Source organism: Papio anubis, chromosome 18, assembly GCF_008728515.1.
Source record: "Papio anubis isolate 15944 chromosome 18, Panubis1.0, whole genome shotgun sequence".
NCBI classification, from domain to species: Eukaryota; Metazoa; Chordata; class Mammalia; order Primates; family Cercopithecidae; genus Papio; species Papio anubis.
In genome coordinates, this window is record NC_044993.1 from 69339203 (window position 1) to 69351535 (window position 12333).

At 61.2% G+C, this 12333-nt stretch overlaps 2 protein-coding genes across 3 annotated transcripts in view; one reads left to right on the plus strand and one right to left on the minus strand.

The window, feature by feature from the left end:
- The window catches only part of MGRN1 (mahogunin ring finger 1), a 77389-nt gene extending 75095 nt beyond the window's left edge, over positions 1–2294 (minus strand). The window contains exon 1 of the mRNA XM_009195908.4: positions 2208–2294. The gene's annotated coding sequence lies outside the window, so the exon portion shown is untranslated. The remainder of the gene's footprint in view (positions 1–2207) is intronic.
- Positions 2295–3617: 1323 nt separating this feature from the next.
- UBALD1 (UBA like domain containing 1) lies at positions 3618–12002 on the plus strand. 2 transcript variants are annotated; one of them, XM_003916480.5, is made up of 3 exons: positions 3637–3938; positions 8050–8112; positions 8621–12002. In XM_003916480.5, the coding sequence occupies exons 1-3, from the start codon at positions 3819–3821 to the stop codon at positions 8969–8971; spliced, it is 534 nt and encodes a 177-aa protein (XP_003916529.1). In that variant the 5' UTR covers positions 3637–3818; the 3' UTR covers positions 8972–12002. The 2 variants fall into 2 exon arrangements, with proteins under 2 accessions (XP_031514371.1, XP_003916529.1); XM_031658511.1 differs by lacking the exon at positions 8050–8112 and having other exon boundaries at positions 3618–3938.
- The last annotated feature ends 331 nt before the right edge of the window (positions 12003–12333 follow it).

Genomic DNA, 12333 nt, shown 5'->3' on the forward strand with positions numbered 1-12333 from the left:
CGCCTGCCTGGGAAAAGCAAAGACTCAGTGTCCACCCCTTGCCCAGCCCTCAGAGACCAACTCTACTGCACCCTGACTCCCTTCCCTCCCCAACCCCGTCAGCGATCGCAGTGCCCCAGCCTTCCCCACTATCCTATCCTCCCACCCCAGAACATTTCAGGCCCAGTCCACTAGTTCCCCCGGTGTCCTCCTCCCACCACCCAGTGGGAAAGTCCTTGGTCAGGCTTGAGGGGCCTGGGTGGGAGCCGCAGCTTGAGGCAACTCCCTTCATTCCACCCAATTCCGAAGGCAGGGCAGACTCCCCTGGAACCAAACACAAGAACATCGTCTAGTTCAGACTGGAGCTCTCCACCACCATCTGATCCAGCACAGCCACAGCCACAGTGATCCCAATGTGTACAAGGGGTCAGATCTATTTAAACACTTCAGTAGCCCCTAACTCACCCCCAGGGCCAGTGCTGGCCTCCCTAGGGCATTTTTTATTTTTTGGAGACAGGGTCTTGCTGTCCCCCAGGCACAATCACTGCTCACTGCAGCCTCTGACCTCCCAGACTCAAGCAATCCTCCTACCTCAATCTGTACCCGGGACTCCAGAATTTTTTTTTTCTTTTTTTTTTTTGAGACGGAGTCTTGCTCTGTCGCCCAGGCTGGAATGCAGTGGTGCGATCTCTGCTCACTGCAACCTCCGCCTGCCTCCTGAGTTCAAGCAATTTTCCTGCCTCAGCCTCCCAAGTAGCTGGGACTACAAGCGTGCGCCACCATGTCCGGCTAATTTTTCTATTTTTAGTAGAGACGGTTTGACCATGTTGACCAGGCTGGTCTGGAACTCCTAACCTCAAGGGAACCGACCGCCTCGGCCTCCCAAAGCGCTAGGATTATAGGTGTGAGCCACCGCACCCGGCCACTTTAAAAAAAAAATTTTTTTTTTTTTTTTTTGAGACAGAGTCTCGCTGTGTCACCCAGGCTGGAGTGCAGTGGCGCCATCTCGGCTCACTGCAAGCTCCGCCTCCCGGGTTTACGCCATTCTCCTGCCTCAGCCTCCGAGTAGCTGGGACTACAGGCGCCCGCCACCACGCCCGGCTAGTTTTTTGTATTTTTAATAGAGACGGGGTTTCACCATGTTAGCCAGGATGGTCTCGATCTCCTGACCTCGTGATCCACCCGCCTCGGCCTCCCAAAGTGCTGGGATTACAGGCTTGAGCCACCGCGCCCGGCTTAAAAAATTTTTATAGAGACGAGGGTCTCACTATGTTGAGGCTGGTCGCAAACTCCTGGACTCAAGTGATCCACACATCTCGGCCTCCGAAAGTGTTGAGATTACTTACAGGTGTTGGCCATGGAACCCAGCTAATTTTCTTTTCGTTTTTTTTTTTTTTTTTTGAGACAGAGTCTTGCTCTGTGGCCCAGGCTGAAGTGCAGTGGCGCGATCGCAGCTCACTGCAACCTCCGCCTTCCGGGTTCAAGCGATTCTCCTGCCTCACCTTCTGGAATAGCTGGGATTACAAGCGCCGCCTGCCACCACGCTCGGCTAGTTTTTGTATTTTCAGTAGAGACAGGGTTTCGCCATGTTGGTCAGGCGGGTCTCGAATTCCTGACCTCAGGTGATCCGCCAGCCTTGGCCTCCCAAAGTGCTGGGATTACAGGCGTGAGCCACTGCGCCCGGCCCGAACTCAGCAAATTTTCTTAAAATTTAAATATCTGTAGAGGCGTGTTCTCAAACCCCTGGGCCTAGGCAATCCTCCCTCCACGGTCCCCGAGTAGGTGGGATTACAGGCCACTGCGCCTGCCCAGGATGGCATTTTCCATCTTGCAAGGCTACACTCGTCCTCCGGGTTTCCGAAATTCGATCCCGACCCCAGCCATCCTCACAGCCCCCCACCCGGCTACTGCTCCTCTGTCGCCCCAGGCTAGGTCCGGGCCAGGAACAGAGGAAGGACCCAACAAATAGTGGCTCAACTAAGGCGGCTGGGGCCAGCGGGCGCAAGGAGCCAAACCAAGGTCACCGAGAGCGGCCGTGACCGCGCCTCACTGCCCCCGGGCGCTCCGAGCCGGTTAGAGCCTCACTAGCTGTCCGCAACGTCAACCTGAAGCGCCATGTGCCGGTCTGTAAACACGGCCCGGTCACCCCGCCCCCGGCCCCGCCCCCGGCCTCCCCGACCCTGCGCCCGCCCCCGCCGCCTCCTCATTGGGCGACCAGCTTTGTTTACCTTATATGGCCAGGTCCTAACACCCTGAGGCTGCCTATTGGTCGAGGCACAACCTCACTCAGCTGACGTCACGGGGACCAAAAGATGCAAATAAACCGAGGCATTCTGGGAATGGGAGTTTGGGGCCGCTCCGGAACTGGCTCCGCGGGGTCCTGGCGCCCGCCCGCTGAGGACCGAGATTTCCGGCAGAGAGCACGAGATTTTTCGGGGGAAAGCAGGAGAACAGCTGGGAGGGGGACGCCGAAGCACCAGAGGCTGCCGCCCCCGCCAGCCTGTCCCAGGCGCCGTCCAGAGGGTCATCGGGCTACAGTGGGGCAGACCCAGAGCCAGGCTAGGAAGGACCCACGCCACGAGTGAGCGATGAGAGATTGAGTGAGGAGAGCTGGGAGGCTGACTACAGGCGGTGACGTGCAGCGGAGCTTTGAAGCAGCTCATTCATTCATTCACTGAGCGAGTATTTGTCGGCGCCTACAGTGTGCCAGGCCTTTCAGCCTAGACCAGCCGATTTGGGGCAAAATGCCTAGAGATCCCTCTCTTAAGGGTGTGCCTACTACTTAACACAGTGCGATGCCAATCACAGAGGGGTTCAGGGTCTCTAAGTCTTGGCAAAGACGCCTGTGGCCCGGCGTTTGTGCCCACGCACTGATCTGTATGCCCCACCTTGGGACCCAGTTCGGGCCAGAGCTGGGGCATGGATGCCACCGAGAGCAATGAGGGCGACATGGACGTGCCTGGCTCTGGTCACGGTCTGGACAGCTGCGCACAGTAGGCGCTTAGCTTTCAGTCACAGTACCCGGGGCATGACAAAGACGTCTGTGGCCTGGCGTTTGCGCCCATGCACAGATCTGTAGCTCCGGCCTCTGGGCTCCTAATTCCCGCCAGAGCAGGGGCGTGGGTGCCACCAAGAGCAACGAGGGCGATGTGGATGTGACTGGCTCTGGTCCCGGCTCAGGCGCCTGCACACAGTAGGCGCTCAGCTTTCAGACACCGTTCCTGGGCCTTGGCAAAGACGCCTATTCACAGACCCGCCCCACCTGCGGACCTCCATCCGTGCCAGAGCAGGGGCCCGGGTGCCACCCAGAGCAACGAGGGTGGCGTGGACTCCCCCAATCCTGGTCACGGCCGGGCATCCGCACACAGTAGGCGCTCAGCGTTCAGACACGGTCCCCAGGCCTTGGCCAAGATCCTGTGGTCCGGCATTTGCGCCCATACACAGACGTGGCCCCGGCCTGCGGACCCCCATCCGTGCCAGAGCAGGGGCACGGGTGCCACCGAGAGCAGCGAGGGCGACGTGGACGCGCCCGGCTCGGATCACGGCCGGGACATCCGCACAGGAGGCGGAGGTTGCAGCGGGCGCTCGGTGCTTAGACACGCCCCTTCTCGGGCTTCCAGTCCCCTGGGGTGCCGGCCCCGCTCCCCCGGGTCGCCCGGCGCAGCGCGGGGACTACATATCCCAGCATGCCGCGGCGCCGGCGGAGCGAGGCGAGGCGCGGTGAGTCAGAGCCGCACAGTAAATATTTGTATTAGCCGGAGCCGGCTCGCTAATGGTGGACGCGTGAGGCGGAGGCGCGGGCGGCGGAGGGAGGCCGGAGCGGGCAGCGCGGCGGCGCCATGTCCGTGAACATGGACGAGCTTAAGCACCAGGTCATGATCAACCAGTTCGTGCTGACGGCTGGCTGCGCGGCCGACCAGGCGAAGCAGTTGCTGCAGGCGGCCCACTGGCAGTTCGAGGTGCGCGGCGCCGGAGCTGGGCGAGGGCCGGGGCCACGGGCGGAGTGTGTCCCGCGTGGCCGCGGGGGCGGGTGGCGTGGACGCGTGCCAGCTGTGCGCCCGCTCCGGGCCGCAGACCCGACCCGCTCTCCCGACGGCGGTGCCCGGCGTCCGGATCCCGAGGGCTCGCGGCGGGCGGAGGGGGGAATTGGGCCACCGGTCGGGGATACGCCGCCCCCGCGGGGCCCCGAGTCCCCTGGGATCGAGACGGGGACCCCCCACCCCTTTTGTCCGGGTAAAGGCCGAGGGCAGGGCGGCGCCGCGGTGCGGACGGACAGTCGGGCGGGCGGCCGGAAGGAGGACGCCCCAGGCCTAGGCTGAGCTGGGCCGGAGGGCGGAGCCGCTTCGGGCGTGTGGTCCGAGGGTCCGCGTGCCTGGTGGGCGGCCGGCGGCGTGCGCACACGTCCATGTGCATTTGTGTTTACGCACGCACCGCGCCACGGCGTCGGCCGGGCACCGAGGAGGTGGCGGACCTGCGGGCACGTTGGCGCGCGTGTGAACGCGCAGCCCCCCTGGTGCGTTTGGTGTGTGATCAGCGCGTAAACATGTGGCGGGTCTGCAGATGCCGCCCGTGCCCGGCACGGTGTGATGTGTGTACACGGCGTGGACTGTATGGGTGGCGTGTGGGAGCCCCACACTACAGCATAGGGATAAGCGTGAATTCCCTCCAGAGGTGTGCCTGGGGACTCCGTGTGTGCGTCTAGGTGTTCTCCTGGGGTTGGCAGGGGCATCTGTACCTTTGCCGGTGCACTGGGGAGGGTGCACAAGGTTCAACAGCTTTCAGGCTAGTTGGGTAGGCGGTGATACTGCCCCAGTCTGGCACCCACTCCCCAGGGCCTCCCCTAACCCACAGGATAGTAGTGTTCCTGGCTTGTGCTGCCCAGAGGCTACCTGGCCTTCCCTAATTCACTGACCCCGGGATTAACCCCATCGTGGTATCTGGGGATGAGGCCAGAGCCCCTTGACCTGTGCACCTCACCGGGTTAGGGTCACAGCCTCAGCCATCCCAGTACCATCTGTGCCCAGCTGGGGACTGGGAACCTGGTTTCTCCATGAGGAGCCATCCCAGGGCCTGCAGGAGGGACCAGAAGCCAGAGGACTCTGGGGCTCTGCTTGCTGGGGACTAGATGGGGATCAGAATGTCCCAAGCTTGGGACAGTCTGGAAAGGCAGTGGCTATCCCATTCAGATGAGTCCATACCTCTGTCCTTGCCTACTTCCCTCCTACCAGCGGTCGCGGGGGCCGCTGACCCTGTGTGGTGTTCACCCCAGGACGTAGGAGGCTGCTCTGTCCCTCTGGCCTCAGTTTCCACATCTGTATAGTGGCGTTGGGGGGCATGAATCAGCCTCTGTTGGCCAGCTCACTGTCCCCTGTGCCCCAGGGCAGCCCCACCCGGAGGAAGCTCCCTGCTCCCCTCCTCGTCTCCACAGCCCTCATCAGCCCTGTTTGTGTCAAGGGCTGGATGTGGCAAAACTTGCAAAACGACATTCATGGCAGTCCCACACCTGCACGCACGGTTCCCTCCCTGCCTGGGGCTGGGCGGGCAGGTGTCCGCCGGGAAGCGGGCCCTGCCTGCAGGACTCACCCCAGCCCTCAGAACCTGGCACCCAGCTGGCACCCAGGCCACATCCCTCAGTGGCACAGTTAATTGAAAATGCAGCTTTGAGGAGTGCAGTGTCTGGGGAAAGACTGTTCGCAGGAGGGGCAGGAGCATCTGGGGCCTCTGGTGGCTCCCAGGGGCCCCTTGGAAGGAGCCCTGTGCCCTCTACTCCCGAGTCTCAGTTGTGCCATCTGTAAAGTGGGGGCCACCAGGGAGGCTGGAGGAAGGTGACAGGACTTCCGGCCTCGGAATGGGGGTGAGTGAGGGGTTCACATGGCCACCCCATCCCCCTCCACGCTCCACCCGCTGGCTGCATCCACCAGGCGGTGTTTCTGGGTCACATTTGCTGCAATTCAGGTGCTAATGGGGGCAGGAGGCTGCAGGGGGAGGGGCCTGTGTCTAGTGGGGCAGATGTTTCTCAATGGAGAATGCACAGCGGCCTGCAGAGGGGGTTCTGGTGTGGCCTGGGGCTTCTGGGGTTGGGATTTGCACAGTGAGCCTGGGCTTTGAGGCACAGCTGCTGCTGACAGTGGGTACTGCGGTCTGGGAAGGTGCTTAAAGACCAGCCCCCAGGCCTGAGCTCCCACACCCCTATTTGGGGACACCCAGATAGGGAGTCTCCTGCAAGAAATTCCCCACATAATTCATTTATTTAAAAAATATTTTTTGCCGGGCATGGTGGCTCACGCCTGTAATCCCAGCACTTTGGGAGGCTGAGGCGGGTAGATTATGAGGTCAAGAGATCAAGACCATCCTGGCCAACGTGGTGAAACCCTGTCTCTACTAAAAATACAAAAATTAGCCGGGCGTGGTGGCGCGCGCCTGTCTTACTCGGGAGGCTGAGGCAGGAGAATTGCTTGAACGGGGAGGCGGAGGTTGCAGTGAGCCCAGATCGCACCACTGCACTCCAGCCTGGTGACAGAGCAAGAGTCTGTCTCAACAAAAACAAAATTTTAAATTTTAAATAGCAGCCCCCCATGTATAACCCCCGACCAAGGGTAGGCCCCAGGAGCCAGGCTGGATTTCTGGGTGTGCTGGGCCTGGGAGGGCCAGGAAGTCAAGCTGGCATTAGGAGAGTGGGCCTGAGGGGTGGCGGTGGGGGCACCTCAGCTGCTCGAAGCTCCAAGTCTGGGTCTGGGACTTGCCAGGGCCCCGAGGACCCCTCACACACTTGTGGGGCTCCCTCACCGGCCCTTGTGCAAGAGCAGCCTCCGTTCCCTGGGATGGGCCTCCTCACCCCTGCAGGGCCCCAGCCAGGACATAGCAAATACCAGCGCCTCCCTCTGGGGCTCCTCAGCCCCCAGTCACCAAGGACCTTCAGGACCTGCTGAGCTGACACACACAGGAAAGGGCTCCGGGCTCGCTCTGTCTCCTCCACCTGTCCTGGCCTTTCTGAGCGCCCTCATTTCTGTCTTCTGCGGACCAGCTGACCCTGAGCAAATCACTTCCTGCCTTCATTTCCCTGCCTGTAAGACAGCAGTCCTTGCCTGTGGGGTTAATGATGACAGTCCATAGCCCCACTGGGATGGAGCCCTGCTGGGTGCCTGCACCATGCTCAGTGTGGCATGTGGCCCAGGTGTGGAGGGAGACGGTGGAGCGTCCCGTGCCTAGCGTGCCAGCCAAGGGCGGGTGGCTGGGGAGCTGTGCTGGGAGCTGTCGTAAGCCCGTGGTGGCTTTGGTCCTAGGGTCATCTTTCTGCTCCACCGCCCGGGCACTGTTCCGAGGGAGGCTTGGGTGGGTGATCAAGTGAACCTAAAGCCCAGGCTTGTCTCCTTGGTGCCAGGCCCTGCCTGCTGGAATCTGGTGATCATAGGAGGTCACTGTTGCAAGAGAGGGGACCCTGGGAGTCACCTAGGCCAGCCTCTTTGTGGTACAGATGGAGAAACCAAGGCCCAAACAGTGGCCCCTTGATCAGCCAGAAGCAGAGCTGGGTGGGGCAGCAGGGGCTCCCCCCCACCAGGCTCAGACTCCTTCAAAATGCCCCTGCTTCGCAGATGAGGAAACCAAGGCTTAGAGAAGAGTAGAGACTTGCTATCTGTCAAGGTGGTAACAGCCAGGCTAGAATCTCCTAAAACGGAGCAGGGGTGGGGAGGTCTGGCTGGGCTACTTGGGGCCGTGCTGCCTTTCCCCCAGGATGGGGTGAGGGTACTGCCCGCCCTCCCCCAGTCATGGTGCTGGTGCCAGCTGGTGCAGGGGGAGGGCTCTGCAGGCCTTAGGCACTGAGGCAGGCGGCGAGCAGCAGGGGAAGCGTCTTCTCCACTCACCCCAACTGCCCAGGGTTCCCTGGCTCCTCCTTGGACAGTGACCAGGGTTGGGGGTGACAGGCAAGCCACTGAGCCTCAGCACTGCGACCCACCCCTCCCACTCAGTGGTGCAGCCAAGGTCATCCCCAACCTCAGAGGAGCGTGGGAACAAGGGCAGTGACAGGGCCGGCAGGGCCTGGAGGGTGAGCAGGGGCCTTTCTTCCTGCAGACAGCCCTCAGCGCCTTTTTCCAGGAGACCAACATCCCCTACAGCCACCACCACCACCAGATGGTAAGTGTCCCCTGGAGTTCCCAGTTGTGAATTGGACGGAAGGGGCCTAGCTAGTTCGATGTGTGAGCAGCCCCTGGCCCAGGTGTGCGAGGGCGCTGGTGCAGGTGGGGCTCGGTCTCTTTGGAAATGGATCAGCAGGAGACCGGGCTCCGTGGGTCTTGCACTTAATCTTGCCTTTGCCAGCTCCCCCTGAGACCTGGGGGGCGCCAGCCTTTGGGGCAATGAAGCTCCTCACCCTATAGCCCCCGAGATGCTGTGGCTGATGGAAGGGGGTGGGCTGGGAAAGCCTCGTGGCCCCAGGCACCGTGGGCTGCCAAGAGTGAGGCCGGGTCATTTCATCTCAAGCCTTCTCCTCTGGGAACCCCTGGGCAGCAGACAGGCTCGGGGAGCTGGGGAAGGGACACAGAGCCCTCCGAGAATGGGCCAGCCACGCATCTCCCCTTGGGAGGCAGTGGGGGCCCCTTCAGGAAGGGGTGCTTACCCCATCTCTCCTCTCTTCCCCTCACAGATGTGCACCCCCGCCAATACCCCTGCTACACCCCCCAACTTCCCCGACGCTCTCACCATGTTCTCCCGTCTCAAGGCCTCCGAGAGCTTCCACAGCGGTGGCAGCGGCAGCCCGATGGCTGCAACAGCCACATCACCCCCGCCACACTTCCCCCATGCCGCCACCAGCAGCTTTGCGGCCTCCAGCTGGCCCACGGCGGCCTCGCCCCCGGGGGGCCCACAGCACCACCAGCCACAGCCGCCCCTGTGGACTCCAGCACCCCCTTCTCCGGCTTCAGACTGGCCACCCCTGGCCCCGCAACAGGCCACCTCAGAACCCAGGGCCCACCCTGCCATGGAGGCAGAGAGATAAGGGAGGCCCCTCCCCCCTCCCGGAGGCCAGGACCCCGTGGGGCGGGGGAGAGGACGTCTCCGCGGGCCCCCTTCACCCCTTTTCTGTCTGCACCCCTTGTTCCCCGGAGCCCTGGAGGGGAGAGCGCGGACTCTAGCCAGGCAGGGACGTGTCTGGTGCCAGAACACGCAGCTGCCCACACGCAAGGTCATGGCCCCAGCGGCCCCGGCACATGGAGTGGTTCAGAGCGGCCTGGGTGCCTGGCGGACAGAACTTCAGAGACCACGCAGCCTTCCTTCGAAGATGAACCTGCCCCGCCCAGCCCAGGGGTGCCGTGGAGGACCACCCTGGCGGAGACATTGCTCATCCCTGGCTTGGAGCTCCTTGGGGGCCGGCAGGCCTCGACCCCCACCCTAGGGAATGCAGAGCCTCTCCGCATGTGTGCGCGTGGCCATATCTGTGTATTTCTACGTATGTCGTTCTTCAGAAGCAACCTAGTTCCTGGGGCAGCTGGACTTTGCATGTTAGAGTGAGCCCCCAGCCCCCTGCCTGCCGCCCCCTCCCCAGGGCCCTGCCTCCCACCCCACCTCCTCGTCAGCCAGCGTCGCTGTTCCTTGCAGAGAAAAGGATTGTGGGAAACTCCAGGACTCTTCCCACTGCCTCCCAGCGCCTGCCTGCTGGGGCTGCCTGCATGCCTCCCCCTGTGCCTGGGGGTACCCGCATCTACTTCCTTTCCCCCTTTTAACAAAAGAGAAGAACGAATTCCAAACCACTGCCAGGCTCTGTGGTCTTACCTTGTATAGGAGGCTTGCTGCCAGCTAGCTCTGGGGGCCGCCGCCCAGAAGACAGGGCCACCCCCAGCCTCCCCGGCTCCACACTGCTGCCTGTTGCCCTTATCAGCCACAGCGTGCTCTGGAATCTTCCTGCCCACCCAGGGCTTTTCCCGTGAAGTCAGTTCCTGGCCTGGGTCCCCATCCTGTCGGCCCACCCCTGCCCCTGCTTGACTGGACAGATCCTGGCACCTGGTTAGGAGCTCACAGGGCTCACACCTACCTTCTGTCACCCTGGATTTCATCTCAGGACCTTTCTCGGTCCCTGGCTCCAGTGGCTAGGCACAGGCTGGACCCTCTGAGCCCGGCCTCCAGCACACACTGGGTAGGGCAGGGCCTCTGGGCAGAGGGCAGACAGAGCCAGGGAAGATTGCAAGGGGCAGAGGACAAGGCAGGGGACAAGGATGGGGCAGAGTGCTGCCAACAAAGGAAGCGCAGATGTTGGGTCACTTAGGAGACTGGCAACCTGAGGCTGCCTGAGATGAGCTGGAGCAGCTTTGGGAGGATGCCCCCTTAGCCTCACTGCCCCCAAGAGTGGGCCTGGACGTGGGGCAGAAGGGAGACTGGGGCCTCTGCAACACCCCCACGGGACTCAGCTCACAGCTCCTCACAGGCAACACTCACTCCGTCTAAGATAGCACCAGCCCCTTGCGGAGGCCCTGCTGCCTGGGTGGAAGACTGTCTTCTCTTTCTGAAAGTCCCGTGCTCCCCTGGTGTCCAGCACTCCCCATTGACCCTTCCTGACTCCCAGGGATGTGACTGTGCCTCTCAGGAAGCATGCCTCGGTGCTCTTGCCACACCAGTGCCTGGCTTCATCTCCGCCCGGTTGGAACCTGCAGAGGCTGTGTTGACAGAGCCACCTGGAACAGCTGCTCACTGGCACTGGCGACTGGCTGCTGTGACCTCCACTTGAGCCGCGCTTGCTTCCCAGGAACAGGTCCTCCCGGGAATCTGCCTTGGTAATGGCCTCTCGGAACCCACAGGACGGGTGGCCCTGGCCAGCCAGCCCCCTTCATCTGCCTGGGGTGCCTGGGTAGCAGGAGAGGGAGAGAACGTGGCAGGAGGAGAGGGGAGGACATCTGTGGCCTCCTGAGTCTTTACTTTGCAGCTCCTCCATTCTTTGAGGTGGAAAAAACTTCTCAGGAAACTACCATAGCCGCCTTGCAGTGCTGGGAAAAATGCTTTGCAGAGAGAGGTGTTTTGGGGTAATCTGCAGTATGGGGTGAGTGCCCCTGGACTCTTCCCACCTCTCACATGCCGAGGTAGCTGCTCGTGTCCGCCACGCATGAGGCAGCGCAGTCCAGGACTCTGCACAGCGTGAGGCTCAGGAATGCTGTGTTTTTGTTTTCGATTTTTGAGACGGAGTCTTGCTCAGTCGCCCAGGCTGGAGTGCAGTGGCGCCATCTCAGCTCACTGAAACCTCTGCCCCCTAGGTTCAAGTGATTCTCCTGCCTCAGCCTCCCGGGTGGGTGGGACTACAGGCACCCTCCACCACGCCTGGCTAGTTTTTGTATTTTTAGTAGACACGGGGTTTCACTATGTTGGCCAGGCTGGTCTTAAACTCCTGACCTCAAGTGATCCACCTGCCTTGGCCTCCCAAAGTGCTGAGATTACAGGCGTGAGCCACCGTGCCCAGCGGGGAGTTCCGTTTATTAAACACCATGAGCCCTGGGGCAGCCTGTAGTGAACCACACCCTCACTATTCAAGGCACGGTCCAACCCCAGCATCACCCAGGAGCTTGTTAGAGTGAGGCTGCAGCCCAGACTCCCTGAATCGGAATCTGATCTAACAGGAGCCCCTGGTTCCAGATAGACATTCAAGTTTAATAAGCATTCCTATACAACATCGTCACTAATACTGGGGAGACTGTCCCATCACCCTCATTGCTGTTTCTGGGGGCCACTGTGGGCTGGGCCTGGGGGTCTCAAGTGGTCACATTAAGGGTGGGAGACACTGAGGTTCCTGCAGGGCCGGTTTTTTGAGCGTGGTCACTATTGATGTTGAGGGCTGTGTCACTGTCCCTGCAGTGGTGCTGAGCAGCATCCCTGAGCCCTCCCCACTGAATCCAAAGGCAGCCCCTTTATTAGGACAATCGGAAGTGTTTGCAGCCAGTGCTCATGTCTCCTACAGGCCACCAGGGCCCCAGTGGAGTGCTTCTGTGCTAGTTCTGTGGTTCTCATACCTAGCTGCACAGCAGGTAAAATAAAACTGGCAAACCACAGGTTCCTGGGCCTCATGCCATCAGACTCTGGGGCGAGGCCCTGACATACAATCGTGGAAGTTCCCTGGGTAGATGATGGTGATTGATATGTGACTGTACCAAAAACCACTCAGTGGCATGCTTTAGAAAGGTGAATGTTCTGGTGTGTCAATTATACCTCAAGGCCATTACTGAAAATAAAACAGGCTGGGCACGGTGGCTCACGCCTGCAATCCCAGCACTTTGGGAGGCCGCAGCGGGCAGCTCACGAGGTCAGGAGATCGAGACCATCCTGGCCAACATGGTGAAACCACTGTCTCTACTAAAATACAAACAAATAGCTGGGCATGGT

Bases quoted from the DNA above. Each gene is read 5' to 3' on its own strand.
- UBALD1 (XM_003916480.5), top strand. From the start codon at position 3,819: ATGTCCGTGAACATGGACGAGCTTAAGCACCAGGTCATGATCAACCAG. The intron at 3,939-8,049 runs GTGCGCGGCGCC...TTCTTCCTGCAG, and splicing joins CGGCCCACTGGCAGTTCGAG to ACAGCCCTCAGCGCCTTTTT. The intron at 8,113-8,620 runs GTAAGTGTCCCC...TTCCCCTCACAG, and splicing joins GCCACCACCACCACCAGATG to ATGTGCACCCCCGCCAATAC.